Raw genomic sequence first — 25,241 nt, forward strand, 5'->3', positions numbered from 1 at the left:
CAAGCCACTGCTGATGGCTGTCCCTCTTGCTGGGCAAAATCAGTGAAGCTGCTGTAACTTGTATGGTGCTTATCATGATTTCACAAAGAGACATACAACAAGGTATCCAAAACATGGCATTCAAAGAGGTGCCAGGGAGCTCATATACTGTTAGATATGATTTCAGAAGGTCCCCTGTGACCCTGAGTACTACTGTAACATCCAAATAGTTCACAAATGACCCAGAGCCATTCGAGAATCCTGCCTAGCATCCCAGGTGCTGCAGGCGAGGGAGCACCCCTCACTATTCACGCGTGTAAACTGGCGTTTCCCAGCCAGTAACAGATCTGAACAGTCCTGGGAAGCCTGCTCTTCCCTAGAGCCACCATGGAGGGCACAGGAGCCAACAAGAGCAGATCTTGACGTGGTGTGGACACCAGCAGACGCACAACAGCACACGAATAGGGCCTTGTTCATGGTCCTTACCTCTGCATAATTTTCCTTTGAGAAGAAATTAGGGAAAAGAAATGAAACCTCATGAAGTAAGAACCACATCACACAATTATTTGGAGGCATATCTTCTTCCCCGTAAGCACCTGATCTTTGAAGTAACTTTTTCTCCATATAAAACAAAGAGAAGCCAGAGTTTCAGAAAATACACACGATAAACACAAACCATCAACTCAACTGCAGAGTACAACAGGTAACGCTGACTGCATACAGACTGTCCTCAGAACCCACCATGTTTCTGGGGTGTACCCCCTGCCAGTCTGAGCGTACAGGGATACAGGATTCATTTTGATATTGACTAATAATAAGCACAAACACAGGGGTGGGTGGGTGGAGGGGATAAATGTGAGGCCTCACAAATCGTTTGGTACTCTAAGTTGGTGAGCTTTTCTGTCACCTCACCTCTTTCAATAAGCAGGTTGCCTCTTTCAGATGGGTGCCGGCCTCCCGTGGTGAACAGAGACAGATACCAGCAATGCAGACATGCTGGCCAGTCTCGTTTTACCTGCGTCTACCACTTTTTTGCTTCGACCATTTATATTCGTCTTGTGACCAAGACTTAGTCTCAGACCATAATTAATAACCCTTTGATCTTTACCTGGATTCTGATAAACATTTACTACTTCCTGATGCCAGCCACATGGCCTTATGGGCTTGTATTTTTTCCAGACTGTTCCTCTAGTCCTGGCTCACACCTTACTTTCCTCCAACCCAGGTAAGGTTGAAGACCTTCCCCAGCCTTCTGAGATTACCTGACAATGCTGACGCTCTAAGAGCACTAGATTCAGGGGCTCAGTGAAGAGGTAAAAACGCTGAATTTTGAAAGCAGAACTAGGTTGGCCAGGAAAAACTGACTTCGCTGAAGGGAATAAGTAACTCTCTGGGGAACATGCTTCAGAGAAGAGCAAACCAGTTCAGAAACGATGGTGTGCAGGAGACCCGTAGTGGGCTGTCCAGCTCAATGACAGGTAAGGCCCAGCACTGGCCTCGAACCCAACAGGGGTCACTTAAGAACCTGCAAATACACATCAGGGTTTCAACTGAAATTTAGTCTGATGGAGCAAAGACTGATTTGGGTGGGAAAATACTTCTATAATGAGTTTTCTTGCGATTAAAATCTTCCCTTCTGGATCCAAGATGGTGGACTAGAGGGAGGCTGTGTTCCTTGTTGCTCCATAACTCCGATTTCAAGCAGAGGATGTTTCTTGGTGAGGCAGTTTTTGCTGCTTATTGATCCCCTGCTGTTTACCCCATTTGTCTGCTGTGATCACCTGCAGTCTGCCAGCATATCGACGCCTTTTTTGAATGCAGATTCAAAAGAGATGCCTATCATCCGCCATTTGCCTGCCTCTCACCTGTCCATCGCCTGCCTTACACCTATCCATCACCCAACGCATGAGATTCACCTCCCGATCATCCGACAATAGTCAGCAAACTGATCACCGACCGCCAGTGGAGCACCAGCTGCTGCTGTTGCCTGGAAGTTCACTGTTATAGTACCTGCAGGTGTGATTACACGTGGCTGCCGCCATTTTGAGACAACAGCCAGGCCCTGTAGGACCCCTGGCCGGACTGACTGAGCCCCGTCTCCAGGAGCCCTCAGCTCGACCGATCACTCCCTGCCTCTGGGACCCTCACATCGACAGACTGCTCCCTGCCGCCAGGACCCCCAGACCAACTGACTGTGCCCTATGACGGGGATCCCAGACAGACTGCACCCGGCCTCCAGGATCCCACAACCACACCAAACACACCCGAACTCCAGGAACCCTGCCGGACCAACCACACCCCACCTCCAGGACCTCCAGCTGACCATGGACACAACCTGAGCTGCAGTTTCCCATTTGCCAACATATTTGGAAGCTACAATGGCCATCTTGGATAATCCTGGAAGCCGGAGCTCCCATCTTTAGGTGGGGCAAATCCCATCCTGCGACGCCTGCTGGTGGCTTGAAGCTCATTGTCAGGTACCTTTCATGCATCAGGTTACTGAACACTGGGAGGTTTCATTACTATATGACTCTTATACTATAGATTTTCTTTTTTTTCCTTATTGAAAAATTTTAAGTTTTTATTTCTTTACTTTTCTTGCTCTCTTTTCTTTTTGTTTACCTGTTCCCGCAGAGTCTCGTTCTCCCTTTTTTGCAAGCTACCATCCAATTTCTTTTGATTACACTCTCATCCTTTCTATTATCTAGAACTTCTGTATATTCTTTTCTTATCCCATTAACAGCTACATTCTACATCCCTCTGCATCCTCTTTGTTCTCCATTTGAAACTGCAGACCTTATTGCAAATCTATTTGTTTTACTGAAGATAATATTTGAACTCATTCTGTTTATTATGACAATTTTGTTATTGTCCTCATAGGGGCTATTTGGTCTAGGATTGCATAGTGTCTGAATTGGGCACTGCTAATATTGATCTCCCCTTAAAGAAAGGGTTTTGGAAACCTACAGGGCCACTATAAGCCTATAGGGGGAAATCTGTAATACCCTAGAGATCTGCACTACTAGAGGGGAAGATACATGAACAACATGAAAAAACAGGGGAAGAAAATGATCCAAACAAATCTAAATTCTATATTAATAGAATCCAATGACAGTATGTTAGAAGAAATGTCAGAAAAGGACTTCAGATTATACATGATTAAGATGATTCGCGAAGCAAAGGATGAGATAGGAGAGCAAATGCAGGCAATGAATGATAATACCAATAAGTTGAAAGTATAACTGCAGGAAGCAACAGATCATTTCAACAAAGACATAGAGATTCTCAAAAAAAAACCAAACGGAAATCCTTGAAATGAAGGAAACAATAAACCAAATAAAAAACTCAATGGAAAGCATCACCAAAAGACTAGATCACTTGGAAGACAGAACCTCAGACAATGAAGACAAAATATTGAATCTTGAAAATAAAGTTGGCCAAACAGAAAAGATGACAAGAAATCATGAACAGAATCTCCAAGAACTATGGGACATGATGAAAAGACCAAATTTAAGAATTATTGGGATTGAGGAAGGCACAGAGATACAAACAAAAGGAATGAACAATCTATTCAATGAAATAATATCAGAAAATTTCCCAAACCTGAAGAATGAAATGGAAAATCAAATACAAGAGGCTTACAGAACACCAAATGCACAAAATCACAACAGATCCACACCAAGGCAAATTATAATGAAAATGCCTAACATTTAAAATAAAGATAGGATTTTGAAGGCCGCAAGAGAAAAGCATCAGATTACACATAGGGGGAGACCAATATGGATAACAGCAGACTTCTCAACCCAGATCTAAAACCTAGAAGGGCCTGGAACAACATATTTAAAGTTCTGAAAGAACATGGTTGCCAACCAAAAATCCAGCAAAATTAACCTTCAGATTTGAAGATGAAATAAAATCCTTCCATGATAAACAAAAGTTAAAAGAATTTACAAATAGAAAGCCTGCTCTACAGAATGTTCTCAACAAAATATTCCATGAGGAGGAAATGAAAAACAACAATGGAGGTCAGCAAAGGGAGGAACTACCTTAGAGAAAAACCACTCAAAGGAGAAACCAAGCCAACGTAAAAACCAAAAATAAGCCCAAATGACTGGGAATACAAATCATATCTCAATAATAACCCTGAACATTAATGGCCTAAACTTATCAATCAAAAGACACAGAATGGCAGATTGGATTAAAAAGAAATACCCAACAATATGCTGCCTGCAAGAGACTCATCTCATAGAAAAAGACATCCACAGACTAAAGGTGAAAGAATGAGAAAAAACCTACCACGCATATGAACTCAGTAAAAAAGTGGGGGCTTCCATCCTTATATCAGATAAAGTAGACTTCAAGTCAAAGTTAGTCAGAAGGGATAAAGAAGGACATTTCATACTGCTTAAGGGAACCATAAATCAGAAAGACATAATGATAGTAAATATTTATGCCCCAAACAATGGTACATCCCTGTACATCAAACAAATCCTTCTCAATTTCAGGAATCACATAGACCACAACACAATAATTCTGGGTGACTTTAACGCACCACTGTCACGACTAGATAGATCTTCCAAACAAAAACCAACCAAAGAAACCATAGAACTCAATAACACACTCAATAACCTAGACTTAATAGACACATATAGAATATTCCATCCATCAACGAGCGGATTCACTTTCTTCTCAGCAGAACATGGAACCTTCTCGAAAATAGACCATATGTTACGCCACAAAGCAGCCCTTAGGAAATGCAAAAAAATAGAATACTGCCTTCTGTTCTCTCAGATCATAATGGACTGAGAGTAGAAATCAATGACAAAATAAAAAAGGGAAATTACTCCAACACTTGGAGACTAAATAATATTCTCCTGAATGAAATATGGATAACAGAAAACATCAGGGAGGAGATAAAGAAATTCTTAGAGGTCAATTAGAACGATGATACAACATATCAAAATCTCTGGGACACTATTAAAGCGGTACTAAGAGGAAAATTCATTGCATGGTGCGCATTCCAGAAAAGAATGACAAGTCAACAACTAAATGACTTAACATTACAGCTCAAAGTCCTAGAAAAAGAAGAATAGAATAATAGCAAAAGTAGTAGAAGACAGGAAATAATTAAAATCAGAGCTGAAATCAATGAAACTGAAACAAAAGAAACAATTCAAAGAATTGACAAAACAAAAAGTTGGTTCTTTGAAAAAGTAAACAAAATAGACAAACCCTTAGCCACACTAACAAAGAAGAGAGAAAACTCAAATTACTAAAATTCGTAATGAAAAAGGAAATATCACGACAGACACCACTGAGATACATAACATAATGAGAAGCTACTTTGAAAATCTGTATTCCAACAAAATAGAAACTACCGAAGACATTGACAAATTTCTGGAGACATATGCTCCTCCCAAACTGAACCAGGAGGACATACACAATTTAAACAGATCAGTATCAAGCAATGAAATAGAAGAAGCCATGAAAAACCTACCATCCAAGAAAAGCCCAGGACCAGATGGATTCTCCAAGACCTTCAAAGAAGAACTCATTCCAATATTTCTCAAAGTATTCCAGGAAATAGAAGAGGAGGGTACCCTACCAAACTCATTCTATGAAGCTAATATCACCCTCATAGCCAAGCCAGGAAAAGACACATCAAGGAAAGAAAATTTTAGACCAATATCCTTGATGAATATAGTTGCAAAGATCCTTAACAAAATATTGGCAAACCGTATCCAAAAACATATTAAGAATATCGTGCACCACAATCAAGTGGGTTCATCCCTGGAATGCAAGGATGGTTTAACATCCGTAAATCAATAAACGTAATCCATCATGTCAATAGACTTAAGGATAAGAATCATATGGTTATTTCAATTGATGCAGAAAAAAGCGTCTGACAAAATATAACACCCCTTCATGCTCAAAACACTAGAAAAAATAGGGATAGTAGGAACATACCTGAACATTGTAAAGGCTATTTATGCTAAGCCCACGTCCAACATCATTCTTATTGGAGAAAAACTGAAACCATTCCCTATAAAAACGGGAACAAGACAGGGATGTCCTCTTTCACCACTTCTATTCAACATTGTCCTCAAAACTCTAGCCAGAGCAATTGGGCAGACTAAAGAAATTAAAGGGATAAGAATAGGAAAAAAGGAACTCAAACTATCCCTACTTGCTGATGACATGATTCTATATTTAGAGGATCCAAAAACCTCCTCCAGAAAACTTCTAGACCTCACCAATGAATTCAGCAAAATAGCAGGCTATAAAATCAACACGCATAAATCTAAAGCATTTTTATTTGCAAGCGATGAAACAGCTGAAAGGGAAATGAGGAGAACAACTCCATTTACAATAGCCTCAAAAAAAATAAAATAAAATACTTGAGAATCAATCTAACCAAAGAGGTAAAAGACTTCTACGATGAAAACTACAAAGCATTGAAGAAAGAAATTGAGGAAGACCTTAGAAGATGGAAAGATCTCCCATATTCTTGGGTAGGCAGAATTAATATTGTCAAAATGGCCATACTACCAAAAGTGCTATACAGATTCAATGCAATTCCAATTAAAATTCCAATGACATACCTTACAGAAATAGAGCAAGCAATCATGAAATTCATCTGGAAAAATAAGAAACCCAGAATAGCTAAAGCAATCCTCAGCAGGAAGAATGAAACAGGGGGTATCGCAATACCAGAACTTCAACTATACTACAAAGCAATAGTAACAAAAACGGCATGGTACTGGCAGCAAAATAGACAGGTAGATCAATGGTACAGAATAGAGGACACGGACACAAACCCAAATAAATACAATTTTCTCATACTAGACAAATGTGCCAAAAATATGCAATGGAGAAAAGATAGCCTCTTCAGCAAATGGTGCTGGGAAAACTGGAAATCCATATGCAACAGAATGAAATTAAACCCCTATCTCTCACCCTACACAAAACTCAACTCACAATGGATCAAGGACCTTGGAATCAGACCAGAGACCCTGCATCTTATAGAAGAAAAAGTAGGTCCAAATCTTCAACTTGTTGGCTTAGGATCAGGCTTCCTTAATAGGACTCCCATAGCACAAGAAATAAAAGCAAGAATCAATAACTGGGACAGATTCAAACTAAATAGCTTTCTCTCAGCAAAGGAAACTATCAGCAATGCAAAGAGAGAGTCTACAGAGTGGGAGAATATCTTTGCCACTCATACTTCAGATAGAGCACTAATTTCCAGAATATATAAAGAACTCAAAAAACTCTACACCAAGAATACAAATAACCCAATCAACAAATGGGCTAAGGATAAGAACAGACACTTCACAGAAGATCTACAAGCAATCAACAAACATGAAAAAATGTTTACCATCTTCAGTAATAAGAAAAATGCAAATCAAAACTACACTAAGGGCTGGGGATATAGCTCAGTTGGTAGAGTGCTTGCCTTGCAAGCACAAGGCCCTGGGTTCAATCCCCAGCACCACAAAAAAAACAAAACAAAAACAAAAACAAACAAACAAACAAAAAACTACACTAAGATTCCATCTCACCCCAATTAGAATGGCGATTATCAAGAATACAAGCAACAATAGGTGTTGGAGAGGATGTGGGGAAAAGGGTACACTCATATATTGCTGATGGGGCTGCAAATTAGTGCAGCCACTCTGGAAAGCAGTGTGGAGATTCCTTAGAAAACTTGGAATGGACCCACCATTTGACCCAGCTATCCCACTCCTCAGCCTATACCCAAAGGACTTAAAATCAGCATACTACAGAGATACAGCCACATCAATGTTCATAGCTGCTCAATTCACGATAGCCAGACTGTGGAACCAACCTAGATGTCCTTCAATTGATGAATGGATAAAGAAACTGTGGTATATATACACAATGGAATATTACTCAGCTATAAAGAATGATAAAATTATGGCATTTGCTGGCAAATGGATGAAATTGGAGAATATCATGCTAAGTGAGATAAGCCAATCTCAAAAACCAAAGGACAAATGATCTCGCTGATAAGTGGATGATGACACATAATGGGGGGTGGGGGGACAAGAATGGAGGAAGGAGGAACTGTATAGAGGGAAAAGAGGGGTGGGAGGGGCGCGGGGGGGAAGGAAAAAATAACAGAATGAATCAAACATCATTACCCTATGTATGATTATGCAAATGGTATGCTGTTACTCCATGTACAAACAGAAACACCATGTATCCCATTTGTTTACAATTAAAAAAAAAAAACTTCCCTTCTGCTAAAAGTAAGGTGTATCCTAGATTTATTTATAAAATAAAAGTCTGATCATGCTAGACTCAAAAATGGCAATTGTGTATTTTTTCTTTCAGAGAAAATGGTTATTTTCTTCATTCCATGACTAGATGAAACAAATGGAAGCCAGTTTCCCTTAGGTTACAGCCTACCCTTGGTGAACATGGCCGTGTGCTGCTGGGACCACCCAAGACGCTGTCAGCATCTTTCCTGCAACTGCATCCTTCAGTCTGACCTGCTGTACCAGCTGTGCCTTTGCCTCAAGAGAATGTGCTCCTTCCTTTCCAATATCATTTTTTTTTTTTTTAAATAAATTTTTAGTTTCTGATGGACCTTTTATTTTTATTTATCTATATGTGGTGCTGAGGATCAAACCCAGTGCCTCACACATGCTCGGCTAGCGCTCTACCACCGAGCCCCAGCTCCAGCCCCAATATCACTTTTTTTTTTTTTTTTTAAACATTGGAACATCCTTTGTCATTTCCTACTGTACTTTCACAGTTATTTGCTATTCATGTAGTTCCCTTTGGTGTCGGGCTCCATATTATCAACAGATTTTAGGAATTTATTCTACTCTCTTGAGCATGGAATCCATTTGTAAAAATGGCCAGGCAATTTCCACCTTATCCTGATTTCTTTGATTTCCTTGGAACTGGTTCCTAAGGGGGTCTTGAAAGGCCCGCCACACATTCAAGTTAGTCTTTCAACTGGCAAATTCCTCTTGGAGTGCAGCACTCCTTTTTTCCTAATCCCTTAACTTCCTTCCCCTTTTACCCTCCCCCTTCTATTACTGAGGAATAACTCATATGATTTTCATTCCCATTCCCATCTATTTTTGAGCCTTTTTTTAAAAAAAAAAATTTAAATGTTTAACTTTTACAGACTGCATTTTGATTCACTGTACACAAATGGTGTACGACTTCATTTCTATGGTTGTGCACAATGTAGATTCACACCATTCATGCTTCTTTATCAAAACCTCTACATTTGTTTTGTTTTTTTAAGTTCAGATATGGCAAAATTTCAAACAAATTCAAAGAAATAGTAGCCACGCCCCATAAATCCATCACCCAGCTTTAAGGAACAGCCCCTGGCTACACCCAGAGGATTTCCTCCTGCACTCCTCCGTGGCCGACCTCACAGCGTGCCACAGTCCCTCTAACCAAGCCCCACAGGTGACTCCACACGGAAGTGCCCCTAAGCCAACCGCCACCGGCCAGCAACAGCCACATGTGTGCATCAGGGCACGCGGAAGCCTGCACCTGAGTGCAGAGAGAGGGAGCCCTGGAACCCAAGCGTGGCACCCCTCACCCGGCGCTGTGGGCCAGGCTTTGCAATTACTCCTAACTCCAGTCCTCCACCCAAACCACTCAACTTTTTCATAGATTCGATATGCTCCTAGACCTCACGCTGTGGTTCTGTGCTGAAAGCAAAGCCTGCGACAGCGCCCTGGTTTTCCATGCCTGTAGCACCTTCCATACACAGTGCCCTCCTCCTAAGCACTACCGCCCCCACGTGGGAGCCAGAGGCTCCTGAAGATTTCTCCTCCTGCCTCGGCACGAGGTTTCTCAAAGCCCGAAGACCAAATGTTCTCAACCACGTTCCCCTGCCAGGCTCTGCAGCCCAAACACCGGTCAGACCCAGAAGCCTTGGTGGATGCTGAAGCACCAACGTCCAGCTGCAGTGGGCAACAGTGTAGGGCTAGTTGGCTCAAGGACACTGAGTCCAGATGTGGATTCAAAGAGGACTCCACCTTCCTGTTTCCAGTACAGCTCTAAGGACAGACAGCAACGAGTGTTCTCTTAACCTGCCTTACGTTTCTTTATCAAGCTTCGTCAGGAAGCACAGCAGTACCCAGGGTGCTGGACACCAGTGTTAAACATTCAAAATGGAATCAGCAGTATCAAGCATTAACTAATTAATAGTCTGAGTTATTTGATTCTTTTTTTCTAATTTTTTTTAGGTCTTTTTTTTAGTTGTCAATGGATCTTTTTATTTATCTATATGTGGTGCTAAGTATTGAACCCGAGGCCTCACACATGCCAGGCAAGCACCCTACCACTGAGCCACAACCCTGGCCCTCACACTTCTTTTCCTGAACTCTACTTTGGCATTTTGCTGTAAGTGATGTCAAGAAAACAATTAAATCGTCTGATGACTTTTATGAGTCTATGGAAAGACTCTCAGATGAGCATCCTCAGTTCTGACTATCCAGAGGACTCATGTTTTCAAACATTAGTTCCCAGGACTGTTTGTACTGTAAGTTCTCTGTACTGACTCAAAAATCTCAGAGGCAAGTTTTCCTCTAACAAGAGCATTGGGCCACACCACACATACTCCAGTGCCAACTGACACCAAGCTCTATCCTATTTCATGTCCTTATTCTGCACTCTCTGATGAGTTCAATTTACTCTGCTGCATTTTACACGTGTTCCGTATGCAGTGCTAAATCCTTTGGGAACGGAGAAAAATTAAAACAAAAATTAATTGTGAAACCCACAGTGCAAGTCACTGTGTGAGGCTCTGAGGATGTGGAGGTGGGCAAAGCCATCTGTTAGTAGACACCTGCAGAGACATCTAATCTATAAAGTAGTGCAAACGGCACCTAAACGGTCAAGAAGGAGATTCTACCACTTGAAGGTGACTGAGAAGGCTTCATGGCAGAAGTGGCATCTGAGCTGGGTTCCGAAAGAAACAGGTGTTTAAGGGGCAGAAACAAGCACTGTGCACAGGCAGCGACAATGCAACCAGGAAGATAGGGAGGCCAGCTGCAGAACCGTGGGCACTGCAGTGTGGACACAGACATGCTGGGGACGAGCTCCAGGGAAAGGCTGCAGTGGGGCCCAGCAGCTGGCTCTTCCTCCTCCTCACCATCCCCACCAGTGGACACCTGCCGGGTAAGACTCCAGGCAAGACTTGGGCACCCAAACCACAACATAAAACAAATGCAACACAGAATGAGCGTCACTCTACGGAACTTACGCTCCATAGGGTATAGGGAACTCAGAAGCTACAGCAAGTATAAAGAGGTTCTGGGGCCTAGGAGGACTAAGTAAAGGGTGCTCATTCTAGGAGGTGGGATTTGGGTTGGCCTTAAAAAGAGGAGACTAAGTCAAGCAGGAAGCAGAGATGGCTGTGTCACAAGCGGTGATAGGTATCAGGAAGGGAGAGTGGATATGACCTAATAGTTGTGCTGGAAGACAGGGGTCATGAAAATGGGGGTGTTATGGTTTGGATGTGAGGTGTCCCCCAAAAGCTCACATGTGTGACAACGCAAGAAGGTTCAGAGGAGAAACTGGGTTTTGAGTCTTGACCTAGTGAGTTGATCCCTGATGGGATTAACTGAGAGGCCACTGGAGGTAGGTGGGGTGTGGCTGGAGGAAGTGGTTAATTGGGGTGTGGCCATGGGGTGTGTATTTTTATCTGGAGAGTGGAGTCTCTCCCTCTGCTTCCTGATCACTATGATGTAAGCTGCTTTGCTCTGTCACACTCTCCTGCCATCATGTTCAGCCTCATCTTGAGCCCTGAGGAATGGAGCCAGCCTTCTATGGATTAAGACCTCCAAAACCGTGAGCCCTCAAATAAACTCTTCTCCTCTACAGTTGGGCTGATCAGGTCATTTAATCACAGCAGCGAAAAAGCTGACTAAAAGGAGGGAGACACTAGAAGGGGATTTTTGACATAATTTCATATAGTGATCTAATACATTACTGTAAAGAAATGTTCTATTTTGTTTTGCATAAAAGATGAAGAATGCAGAGTAAGATGTTAAGTGGCATTTTTAAAAAATATCTTTTTAGTTGTCGCTGGACCTTTATTTTTATCTGTTTTTATGCAGTGCTGAGAACCAAACCCAGTGCCTCACACGTGCTAGGTGGGTACTCCACCACTGAGCCACAGCCCCTTAAGTGGTATTGTCTAGATTGAACTGCCAACTGTTGGGAAGGATGGGTGGGAGCAGGCAAGATGTAAAGTCACTGGGTGGTACAGCCAGGGGTCCTGATGAGAAGGTAGCCCTGGAACTTGACAGAGTGACAGCCAAGGGGAGAGGCGTTGCCACCGAAGCTCCACAAAGGACCAGGGGCAGGCAGCCCACTGCTGGGAGGGAGTGGCACAGGTGCCCTCTGGCTGGAAAAGGAGTCTGAGGCCAGTCTGGACTCTGCAGTAAGTCGTATCCATTAGTGCCATGGGCTGCCTCACTCTAAGGATGGAGGCAGGGCGCCATACGTCAGAGCTGCCACCTCCATGAGTCAAGGAGGAAGGAAGGGGAAAGTTTTAAATGGACCTGCAATATAGTAAGTCAGGCAGATGAGCTCATGGACAGCTGATCAGAGGCCAAAGGAGAGGCATCTCAGTTTGGAATTCTCGACATGGAGACTATTACAGGGATGCTGTCAGAGCTTACTGGATGAATGAAAACAATGATTTCAATCCAACTGGTGGCTGCTGTGGCCCCTTAAGTTATAACTTCAGCCAACATCATACAGCTAGTTGCTTAGATTAAAAAAAAAAAAAAAATCAAGCCGCTCCTGCAAGGCCAGATGCACGAGGTAACATTCATCCTTTGTGAAACAACTACATGAAGGTACAGGCTCTGCTTCCCAAATGCTCCCTATGTAGACGGACCTGGACCCGCCTCCCGCCTGTAAATGTGCACTACACAGCCAGCTATGGCGCATGCCTGCTGTGCTCTAGGACCTTTTCAACTTGACCCCACGCCTTGTGGCACGTGGACAACGTGAGCTTCCCTTGTTGTGCTCCCCGTTTCAGCCTACAGCTTCCGCATGGGTAACTGGCCTACCAAACTTGCCTGTTAAAAACTACTTTTGTTCAGCTCCAAACCAGTCTTAGATCTCACCCTTGCACATCTTTGTACACAAGTGCCCCAAATCCTGGCACCCCATGCAGTGTGCTCACTTCCTGCAGCAGGGCAGGAGGGAAGGCTTTGCACACACGGCAATTCGTGTCCTGCGGCCGGCAAAGCCCTGCTCCACCAGGAGCCCTGAGCCAGACTGGTATCCCCCGCAGCGCTGGCTTGGTAGGACCAGGCATGACTAAAAGCAGCATCTTCCAGTCCGCTGCCAGTGTGCCAGGTGCAGAGGGAAGGTCCTGGTCAATGCCCTGCAGCCCTTCATTTTTAAACTGGTTTTAACTATGTAACAAATTGCCTTAAAGGAAAGCTCATACACAGGTCTTGAAGTATTTACCTAAAAAAGAACATTGTTTTCATCACATTATAAACATGAAACCTGTAACAATTCTAATACAGACCAGCCATTAGCAGTAAAGCTTGTCTTCTAACCACATTAATGGTATAAGTGTAAGCAGAGGGACCAGATGGGTACAAAGCTTTTAATTTGGGTCTTTCGAAGGAGTTCATTTAATAAACACCACTTTGGGCATAACATAAGAAAGTACAGTCCAGAACAAGACACAGGACTGACATATGAAGAAATATGGGCATGGTGGTCATCCCACAGACTTGGAAGGCTGACGAGTTGAGGCCAGCCTTGGCAACTTTGTGAGACTTCAAAATAAAAAATAAAAAGAGTGAGGGATGTAGATCAGTGGTAGGGTACTCCTGGGTTCAATCCCCAGTAAGCCCCTTCCAAATGATAGCTGATTATTCCTCCATTTTAGAAACTTACTTTGTTTGGAAAACGATTGACATTGGAGGTGACATCATATCACTCCCATGAAAACACAGAAGCAATTTGTAATGTGTATTTTAACTCTAACACAGAATCCAAGTCCCCTAAAGTCAACCTCGTATATTAGCAATTTATATGGAAAAGCAAAAACTACTTCATTAATTCACTACTGATTCACCACATCTGATGAAGATACCAGACCCGCCATTTAACTCACTCCCAGGAAAGGCGGGTCACTCCTCAGTTCTGCTGTCCACATAGCTAAACTGAGTTTCAAATTAACAACAGCAGAAAACCCCATATTATTCAAACGCTGTCAATCACTGGGGTGTTTGTGCCTCTGTCAGGCCTTTTAAACAGGAAAATATAGTTTGGAAATAACAGAAATCATCAAAATGTTAAGGATGATTTTTAAATGAGTTTCTAAAATTCATTTTTGAAGCACAGCAGCTGTCACTGCTGAGCACCTGCATGTCCCTGATTCAGGTGTCACTGTTACTAGTGATTCATGGACACCCTACAAAGTAGGCACTGTGATTATTCCATTATTTAAAAAATACCTATCTGGAAAGGAGCAGCAGCAGAGTTAGTAAGTGGCAGAGCTGGGATCGGAACCAAGGCAGGCTAGTCCAGGGTCTGCACTTGGTCCACACTATAATGGCATCACGTGTCCCCATACTGGGGACTTCATACTTAAGCTTAAACTAAAACCTGGAGATCTTTTTCACAAAATCACTAAGCCAGCTCCCTCCCAAGCTGTGAATGTGAAGTTAACCACTTTATAAACCTAAAGGAAGAGCTTTAGAACTCATGGATGAGCCTGAGAATTCTCAATCCCCAAATTAAATGTGGAAAAAGAACTTTCCAAAGATAATAGAAAAATAAGAATTTTTTTTAAAAAAACCCAAAAAATAAAAATAAAAAATAAAAAAATTTTAAAAAACCCTAAAGTCAATATTGTCAAAAATAATTAACATTAAGCACAATAAAATCAGAACAGTTTTCTCAACTCAGCTACGATTTAGAAAACTTTTCTTCTCCATTATTAGTTCTCCCAAACACTGTTAAAATTAAAGTCTACCACAGGAACAAAACTGAAGACAACTGACTTCGGTCTTGGAAATCTGATACTTTCCATGTAAAGCCAGCACCTGATTCACAAAACACCTAGCAGGACACTCCACGCAGCTCCCGGAGCAGGGAGAGCACTAAAAAATGCTGTGGATTTTGGGGCCTCTGTGGTGCAAACAGCCTTGTGACTTTCAGCTGGAGGGTACAACTTGGACCAAAGTTCCAGGAGGTACAGCTTGGGCTGTAGGTGGCACCGCAAGTTTCTAAAAGTGCAAATGAAGTTCCTAAAAGTGCAATTAGAGGCTAAATGCATGAAATATGACCAAAAAGAAATTTAAATATCTTAAAAAGATGATGCACAACTTATCTAAGATAGTCATAAAATTTCATATGACAAGAGCATAACTGAAATACAAAAGAAAGTATTCTATAAATAAAAAGAAAATTTGGCAAATCTCAAAAAAAAAAAAAAGTTCCTGAACTCTATTTCAAAATGTCAAAACAAGTTCACTTGGAGAATTTTAGAAGAATCTTAACTACCTGGCTGTATAACAGAGATGCACAACACGCGCCTGTAGCCGTGTGAAATCACTCAGGCCACTGTTTGCCATGGAGTATTACTTACATTTAAGGCAGCTTCACCGCACTTCTCAATTGCTGCAAGACCCTGATTATGAATGTGTGTCTCCAGCAGCTTTTTCAACTCTCCTAGGCCATCCTGGATTCTAGACACAAGATTATACATACGTCCCAAATCTGAAAGAAGGAGGCAGCCACCTTTCAGCACAGAAAAATCTCTGTGTACCCATTCCACTAATTACATATATTGAGATGAAAAACATTTTGAAATAAGATAGCTTTTTTTAGATGTAAATAATCAAAAGCATTTAATTAAAACAATATTTTCTATTTGATATATGTATATTTTGCTGAAAGTTACAAATGAAGTTATGCTACTATAATAAGTACAAACAGGGCCCCAAATTCTTCATTTAATATGTATTGTATATGTTCAATTTCTGAGGGACAGAGAAAGAATCCAAAATCCAAACACCTATGTCTGACTGCGCTCCTTACGTGTCCCAGTTACAGCAGGAGAAGTTAAGGGAATATAAAATAGTCTTCTCGTCTCTGAGAATTTTCAAAGGAAGAATACTCAAAGAATTAGTGGGTAACATCATTTAACCCTAAAAGTGTATGGAATAAGTTATATTTAAAATTAAACTGAAAAGATGCTCTTCTCCCAAAGACATACCAAACAGCAGAGAAAACTGAAATCAGCAAGCAATAAGGGCCTCTCATTGGTAGAGTGCTTACCTCACAAGCACAAGAACCTGAGTTCCATCCCCAGTACCGCAAAAAATAAAATAAAATAAAAAAATAAGGGCCACTCATGACTTCTCAACAATGTCGGACACTGGTGATGCTGTCAACCCAAAGAGGAGAGACGCAAACACTGCCACAGCAGCAGCTCAAATCAAGTGCCCACATTTGACAAGTCTTACTGGCTCACCTTCATTCTTGTCAGCATCCAATAAATTCTGAAACTCTGTGTGGAAAATTTCCAAGTGCTTTTCGATAAGGACCTGCTCACATTTCCTGGCCAGCTCGTCTTGTGTGCTTTCATGAAGATAGACCTGAACTCTTCGCTGTTCCTCAAGTAGACGAGCCTCTGCCTGCAGAGAATTAATTTGAGTGATTCTGATATGCTTTTAAAGAACTGTAAAGTGAATAATGGCAAAATGAATTCACAAATCTGTTCTAATAAAATATATTAAGAAGTTTTTTGATTGTAAATGCCAACCATATTTAAATAGCCATTAAGTCCCATTTCTCTCTACAATACACAGAAGTATTTCAAGTCCTCTCCAAAAGCTCTAACAATGCTACTGTTATTAACAGTTCAAGCATCTTTACAGCAATTTTTTCCTTCAGATAAGTGATATTTCACCTTTTGGGCATCAATGTCCCCACTTGAGAAATATAAAGACCTTCCCTGAACACAGACACCATGTAAGGAGCTCTACTTTTTTAAGATTTTAACTTTTTTTTGTAGTTGTAGATGGACACAATACCTTTATTTATTCATCTTGATGTGGTGCTGAGGATCGAACCCAGGGTCTCACACGTGCTAGGCAAGTGCTCCACCACTGAGCCACAACCCCAGTCCCAGAAGCTCTACTTTTGACTGAAAGCTGCCTGAAGTCAAGTATCACACCAATACAATCCTAGAAATGACTACTTGGGAATAATCATTAGCAATGAAGCTTTTAAAAAATTTTAAAGAAAAAGTATATAGCCCTCAAAACACGTACATAAAAACAATACAGCTAGCCTTTTCTTGGCAATCCACTGATTATTCACACATCTCAATTTCTTGTGTTTCCCTCCATGAAGGAGAGGAAAACAGGCACTTGAACAGAGCAGCAAAATGACTCAGTCAATGAGGTTGAGACTCCATCACCAGAAAGTGTGGTGCAAAGCATCACCAAGGAAGCACTAAGCTGTCAAAGCAGGGAATAAATGTCAATGATAAGCTCAAACTATTCATGTAATCTGAACAAACAGACAAAAACTTTTGAATTGTAAAAATGTCAGTACTCTCCAAATGATCTTTAAATTTGGTACAATTTTGGGTAAATCTGGAAAAATTCAACTGGAAATGAAGAAACACTCAAAGAGTCAAGAAAACACAAAACACACAACTGGCTGGGAAGGCTTGGGCTCTCCAGAGCAACCAGGGGACAGGTGTTAGGCCACGAAACAGAGCTGCAGCTTTATCACACATGCCACAGAAGGCTAAGGTGAAGGTAACTTGGACAGTGGTCCTGATACATAAAGATGCATCATTTAGATACACCAGGAGTGTATCTAAATAAAACACAAGAAAGGAAAGGAACAGATCATTCACAAATGAATATAGAAAGTTTGAAGTTATTACTGTTCCAGTGAAGAGGAAATTAATTTTACCTAATTCAGTGCACTAAAATAAATTATAGCATATTTGGTAAATGAAATATCATTATCCACCAAAATAAATACAGAACGTTAACACAACAGATCATTAATGGATAGCTTTTAAAAAGACCTACTGCAGTATCCCAACCTGGTTTACACACACAGTTAAGGGTACCAGGTAGCAGGCCTTCTCCCAAAAGCCTGTGTAATTCTGTTTCTCTAATCATAAAGTCCTATTAAAATAGGACTTATTATTTAAGTTTCTTATATTAAAATAACAAAAGACTTTCTGTGCTTAAGGCAGGAGTCCCACGTTCAGATCCTGCGGTGCTTCCTGCAGCTGCTGCCCCAAGGACGAAGGCTGAGGAACACAGCAGGCGCCACCCAGCAGCGCCACCTGCTCCCGTCTAAGTTATGCCTGTTTCTTGGAAGGACGTAATCACCCTGGGCTGCAAGACAAACTTTTACCCCTTTCCCAGATGCAAGAGGAGGCTTTCGCGGCACTGCTGGTTCACTCTGAGAAGCACTGGCTCTCTTCTTCTTAAGCTAGAAATAGCAGCATTTCACAGACCCTGTCTGAAAGAGCAACAGGAGAGCGAGCAGGCACCCAAGGGACTGGGGAGGTTTTGTGGTCAGAGAGGCCTCCGCCAGGGCTCATTCCACCTAGTGAAGCAGCCACGGGTCTAGGTGCCAGGTGTGGTTATGTTTTAGAAAGGACAGTCTTTTTTACCCTCTTCCTAGATTCCAAGACAAACAAGCTCTTCATCACTATGCTTGGTAGACAGTTTTAGAACATCAAGACCAAAATCAAATGACAAAGTAAAATTAAGCTACAAAAGGTTACCCCAAACTAATTCTGTTAGGATCAGTTTTCAGTTTAAAACAGAAAAGCAGACAAAAAAAAAGGGTGAGTAAATTAATGAAGTGATGTATTTTAGTTTTGAAGTTAAAAAACAAAAAAAACCCATTAGTTACCTAGAATATGTTTTTATAGCTTACAGTAGTCTCAGTCACATGGGACAGTAAGATATTTTAAAAGCATTAATAAGGCTTCCGGTTGTTCAGTTGTCAAAGCTGTCCTTTGAAAGGCCAGATTCTCAAATGTCTCCTCCGAAATACTCCTGACAACAGGAGAGTAAGCAGGGACCTTCCTTGACTCAGAACATCCAGCCCAAGCTAGCTGCTGAAAGCAGAGTATTTCTTGATCTCAAGGTTGTTCAGGAGTTTTGTGTTGCTTTATTGTCTGAGTTACTAAATAAAAGCTGCCACCTGTCCTCCTTTGGCTCTGCATCCTCCCAGGGAGGCACTGAGGTTCTGGGAGGCGTTCACATGTAAGACCAAACCTTCCATTGTCTTAGTTTTGTGCCCCACACTCTTCTGTACTTTTTACACACATGTAAGCTTTTAAAAATCTCATTCCAGATTATTTAAAAGTTAAGGTTCATTTAATTCTCATTCTTACCTACTATTGTTATTTCCAACTTCAGAGATAAGGAAACTGAGGAATGGAAAGGTTATCTCCCTTTCCTGGGGTGGGAATTTTACACTAAATTCACAGTCCAGTTTCAGAAGCAAGGCCATGAAATAAGAGCCAGATTATTCATATGGGTCAATTCCAGTTTCAAGTTTCTAGACTTTTTGCATTACAGACTTCTGCAATGTGCTGAAAATCACGTTCAGTATGAGCCAAATTGATCTGGGCCAAACTTTTAACTCCTTTATGAAGAAATCAAATTACTGGGCAAGGTGGTGCATGCCTATAATCCCAGCAGCTTGGGAGCCTGAAGCAGGAGATTCATGAGTTCAAAGCCAGCCTCAGCAACTTAGTAAGGCCCTAAGGCAACTTAGCAAGACCCTGTTCTCCAAATATAATATGAAAAAGGCTGGGATGTGGCTAATTGGTTATGCACCTGGGTTCAATCCCTAGTACAAAAAAAAAAAAAAAAAAAAGAAGAAGAAGAAGAAAGAAGGAAGGAAGGAAGAAGAAGAAACCAAATTTGTGGCAAATAGGATGCAGGAAACACACAGCTTCCTTGAAGGCAGGCACATTCTGGATGGAAAATGCCCAGGCAGTGGACCTCTTGCTTCCCAGATGCCTTTGGTGACCAGGCCTGGTTTTAAAACAGACTTCCCTGCTCATATGGCTTTGCCCTAAAAGCTGTTTTCCTTGCACTGGAATGCCACTAGTCTCAACAACTGAGACAATGACAACTAAGAAATGCACACAAAGGACTCATACTGCTCCTGTGGACTGATACCCTGATAAGATTCCACTTTTAAAACACGTGGTTTTAGAAGAACAACCATCTAGAGTAGGATTTAATAAGAGACATGTTTATGAAAATTACATTGTCTCACTACAAAATGGAAGTAACTGGCAGATTCAAAACAGATAATGTTTCAAAAGTCCACATGTCAGGCAATCGTTGGAAAATGGATGAAAAGACAACTCAACTCAAAATAGACACAAGGAACTATTATGATTCCTAGGATGACACTTCTGAATGGCCCAATTTTGGTTAGATTTTGAGATAGTGGAAATTTGTTTGTTGAGAACTTTCAGTATCAAACTTAGAAGCTCTACTTGTGACAAGTGTCTCCCATGGGAAAATGCATTCAGACCACCACAGAAAACTGGGTAGGACTTCCTGTGGTTGACAGAAGCAGAGCAGTTGTTCTTACTAGTTCTCCAAGCTGACTCACTAACTTTCTATCCCCATGTATGGAAACAGTGATTCTGTAGTTCATTCAGTCTCCAAGTAAGCAGGGGACAAAGGACAAAGCAGATATTGGACGCAGTAAGAGCCAGAGGTTCCCTAGAAATCTCCTAGCACCTCTATGTCTGGGGTCAGCAAACTACAGGCTGTATGCCAAACCCTGCTGCTGTCTGGGTTGTTTTGGTTTGATACCCGGGACTGAACTCAGGGGTGGTGGTCAATCACTAAGTCACAAGCCCAGCCTTTCTTATTTCTGATTTTGAGACAGGGTTTCACTAAGTTGCTTTAGGGCCTCAGTAAACTGTCCTTGACTCGTGATTCTCATGACCTGGCCTCCTGAGTCGCTGGGATTACAGGCATGTGCCACTTCAGCTGGCCAATGATTGACTGATTGTTTTTCCAGTGTTGAGGACTGAATCCAGGGTCTTGCACTTTCTAGACAAACTTTCTACCACTGAGCTACACCACCAGCCTTTTTTTTTGGGGGGTAGATAAAATTTTACCAGAATCCAATCATACTTATTTGTTTACACACTGTTGTGGCTGCTTTTACCTTACAATGGCAGAGTTGAACAGCTACAGCAGAGACCACATGTAGCCCACAAAGCCTAAAATATTCACTACCCAGCCCTGCACAGAAAGTTCACGGCCTACTGACCTAATCATTTCTCAGAGACGATGTCTAAGCTATCTGAATTCCCAAGAAAAAGAACAAATAATAATTTTACTAGAACTTCATAACAACATCACTAAGTAAAAAAAAAAAAAAAAAAAAGATGCATGAAACAAGGACCACTCCTGGATCTCCTCTCCAAAGGAATTCAGGTCCTCGGTTTCAAAAGGCTAATATGAACCTAATGAGCCCGAAGGCTGTATTACAGATTTTTAGGGAATACTCTAGGAGCAAAATATGCAAACACTAAATCTGAAAATACTTGTTTCTTAAAATTTTCTCACTGGCATAAGACCGTAATGCCCACTAGACATAGACCCACATTCTAGAAGAAACACTTCAAACCATGAAAGGCATGCAGCTCTCATGTTACAACCCTGGAACAGCAAAGAACGCGGTCATGATTGCCAGACTTGTTTATAAAAGCGCCTTGAAAAAGCAGAAGCAGGGCACCTGCTAAAGGCACGGCATGACAAGAGCGCCAACACAGGGCTGGGGGACAGCTGCAGGTACCAGGAACTCATTGAGGAGCAACGACTATTTGAACTTATGTCTACTGTACGTACTATGTTTCAGCTTACCTTTTTCATATATTCAGTAACTGGGTTCTGCTGCAAGAATTCAGTACTCTCTCTGGTATAAAATCTCTCTGTGTCAGCCAAAAATTGAGATTCAAAGGATTCTTTATACACTGTTAACGTAGGGCCCTTTGCAAATGCATCATCTTCATTCAGCCCCAATTCCACTAGAAATAAATACGAGCTATATTTCAATCACCCTATTTTTTGTTATATTTCACAGAAAATACTTAGGTGTAGCATTCAGTTTAAGTTATGCTTAAAAGGTCAATGTGAAATGGAGGGTATAAGGTAACTTGTTATTTAATAGTATGAAAGTACACTTGATTCAATAAAAGCAAAAAAGAAAAAAATTCAAGATGTCTAAAAGGCAAGTAATTCTGACCCAGGGCCAGGTATGCTTCCAAATTACCATGAAGTTCGTTTAGAGAACTTTTACATTTGAAAAAGCAATACAAATTTCTAATTTTAAACTTTCAGAGAAATACAATGCTATCCAAGTTTTTAAAACATTGTATTCCTTTATCAATCAGTTTCTCAATCTCAATTTTTCAAGCTGATATAGATTTCTGGTTATCGTTAAGCTCAATAATGCTCTCTCATATTTATATCTGTTATTCAATATGAGACCAGAAAATAATTCAAATTTATTTTTCATCCAAATTTCCTTAAGGCACAAGAACCAAACAACTTTTTTGATGGGTAAAATCAATATAATCACACTGACTTGAAGAGATTTATGAGAACCTTTGTAAATGCTAGCATCATTATTGATGATATTAAAATATTTAAAAATGAATCTTGTTAAAGCATTGCTATAGTTACCATGATATAAAAGTGAATAAATTAAAAGGAAATTATTTACCATAAGACTGTACAACTCCACTAATCAGTCTTGTATTGATGGTCTCACCATTTCTTTCCTTTTCAATCAGTTTTAAAACAGCATTTGTTACCTTCAGATAGAACACAGGGAAAATATAAGATATATTTTACAATATATTTACAATATATATTACTACATATTCCTTAAACATTCAAAGCTATTAAACAATGCAAGGTGACAGATACTCTTGAAACTTTTCAAAGGCCTGAGGAAGACAAAGCTGAGTAATGAAATGGGGATTTTTAAAAGCAAAACACACACAAGCAGGTACCTGTTTATTCAATGGCCTGAACAGACAATCTCTCCAAGTCACCAACGCAAGCTAGATGAAAAAGAAAAAATTAAGCACTTTAAAATACTATTTACTGTAAGTACAATAAATAGTGTTATCTATCTATACTTTTACTATGTTTTCCCAAGACTGAAGTCATAGAAAATAACCTAAATCCCAAATTCTATCAAAATTAGACTACAACTTGGTAAAAATCTCTCAGGACAAGGTCAGAGAGCCGCTCTGGAGCTACCCACCTCAAGAGGGAGGAGCACAGGTGCTTATCAGCTCACATCTTAGCACTTGAGACACAAAGACAAACTTGATTCAAGGAGCACATCTGCATCAGTCTAAAGGGCAGCAGTGGATTCAACCTATAAATTTGTTCCTTGGATCAAACAAATTTAATTTTTGACCTACCGTACTTGATAAAAATAATTCCATTATTACCACAGCTTTGTCATACTCATCAATTATAGATTATAAACTCTACCAAGCTGTGTGTCTTGATGGCAGTGATTTCACGGATGTTACAACCGTGAGCCCATCACTCCACCACCTAGGGTGGTGCGGCCGCCTGCCCGGCACCTTGCCCAGACTCGCCACCCTGTGTCCGCCCATGTGACTGCGCCACAGCGGCATCTTCACTGAGCAGACAAATGCTGTAGGGCCTTCTTTCCATTTCCCTAAACTTTCCACAAAGATAAATAACCATAAAAATGTAAGAATTCATACATGACTTTTAAACTATTGGGAGAGGTATTAGTTCAAATAAAATTAAGTTTATAATAACATAAAGTACAAATGCAAATTGTTGAGACATTCACTTAAATATAAATCCTAGTCTTGTTTTTCACAAATTTAACTATAAATACAGCAGGGTTTATAAGAGATATATTTCTGAAAAGATTATATGTAAATTTATTTTATAAAGGACTCTAAAACTGGTGTTTTTTAAATAACCAGCATGAAAGCAGTTTTTAAGAGGACATCTTTTTGACAAATCATGAACAATGTATACTGAAGGCAATATTAGGACAAAAGTAAGGTGTCATCATTAGGAGCTATGACTGTGATGTCCGAAAGATGCTGGAAGGAGAGGCTCCTTCTCTGGGAGCAACGCAGGGAGGGGGCGCCCTGGAAACACCCCTCCCTGCAGCTCCAGCCCTCCACAGAGCAGGGGAGAGGCAGCAGTGAAACTGCCATCCACAGACAGGAACTTCCAAATGGCATTACTACAGGTCACCGAGAATCCCAGCTCTGCTTCAGCCTTCCTAAATCACCACCCCTTAGACCTAACCTGACCTGGGATGGTTTGTTACTTTGAAGGAAGACAGGAAGAAGAGCCAGGCAGGAAGAAAAAGCAGAACCAACAACAGGCCAAAGAAATGCCAGTACAAGTTAGGGAAAGGGTCTTGTCGAAGCATTTGAATATCAATTACAAAATTAGCTGGTGTCCTCTGGTTGACTTGAAAAGAAACCAAAAACTTTCCACAATTAAAAATTGAAGAATCATTTGGAAAAAAAGTAAGAGTTCACAGGTAGTCGTGAAATGATTTCATGACAACCAGCCCCATCTTCTGGAGATTCCAGACGTACGATGAGCCTGTATGCACTGTCTCACTGTGCCAAGCGGTACCCACAGTTCTGAATGAATTCTGCTGTCTCACTGGCACAGCACACAGTGGCTCCTGACTTGATCTTGCTAGAATTTATGGCCTGTCTCTTGCATTTCTAAACAGGAGGTACAGCATTTAAGGGTGTAGAAAGTATAGATTTTGAAAGTGAATTAAAAAATAATAAAAGCAGTTGAATCTTAATAAATACACTCTCTAAAGTATCCTTGTACTTTTTAATTTATATTTTACCCTTGAGTTAAGTATGTAAGTTTTAAACTATAATGGCTTTTAAGAGTCTGTATGTTGCTATGTGGTACACATGGTTGGTCTTTAGGTTAAATGGATTTCCAAAAGCAAATCAACCAAAACCATGCTGATTCTTACTCTGCCAACTTGGAGTCTCAAGAAAGCATTTTAACATGGAAGACAATGAAAAGCACATTAGCCATTTCACAATGCATACATATTTCAAAAAAACATGTTGTAGCCAGGTGTGGTGGCACGTGCTTATATTCTCAGCAACCTGGGAGGCTGAAGCAGGAGGATTCCAAGTTCAA

At 40.9% G+C, this 25,241-nt stretch overlaps 1 protein-coding gene across 3 annotated transcripts in view; it reads right to left on the reverse strand.

Annotated features, from left to right (window-relative positions):
• Cul1 (cullin 1) overlaps positions 1-25,241 on the reverse strand; it is a 93,287-nt gene that overhangs the window by 15,841 nt on the left and 52,205 nt on the right. For all 3 annotated transcript variants that reach the window (XM_047560730.1, XM_047560729.1, XM_047560731.1), the window contains exons 5-9: positions 23,066-23,116; positions 22,774-22,864; positions 21,912-22,075; positions 16,496-16,658; positions 15,608-15,738 (exon numbers count right to left, since the gene is read on the reverse strand). In XM_047560730.1, coding sequence (XP_047416686.1) covers positions 15,608-15,738; positions 16,496-16,658; positions 21,912-22,075; positions 22,774-22,864; positions 23,066-23,116 — 600 coding nt within the window. The remainder of the gene's footprint in view (positions 1-15,607; positions 15,739-16,495; positions 16,659-21,911; positions 22,076-22,773; positions 22,865-23,065; positions 23,117-25,241) is intronic.

The sequence above is a fragment of the Sciurus carolinensis genome, chromosome 8 (genome assembly GCF_902686445.1).
Source record: "Sciurus carolinensis chromosome 8, mSciCar1.2, whole genome shotgun sequence".
Taxonomy (NCBI): Eukaryota; Metazoa; Chordata; class Mammalia; order Rodentia; family Sciuridae; genus Sciurus; species Sciurus carolinensis.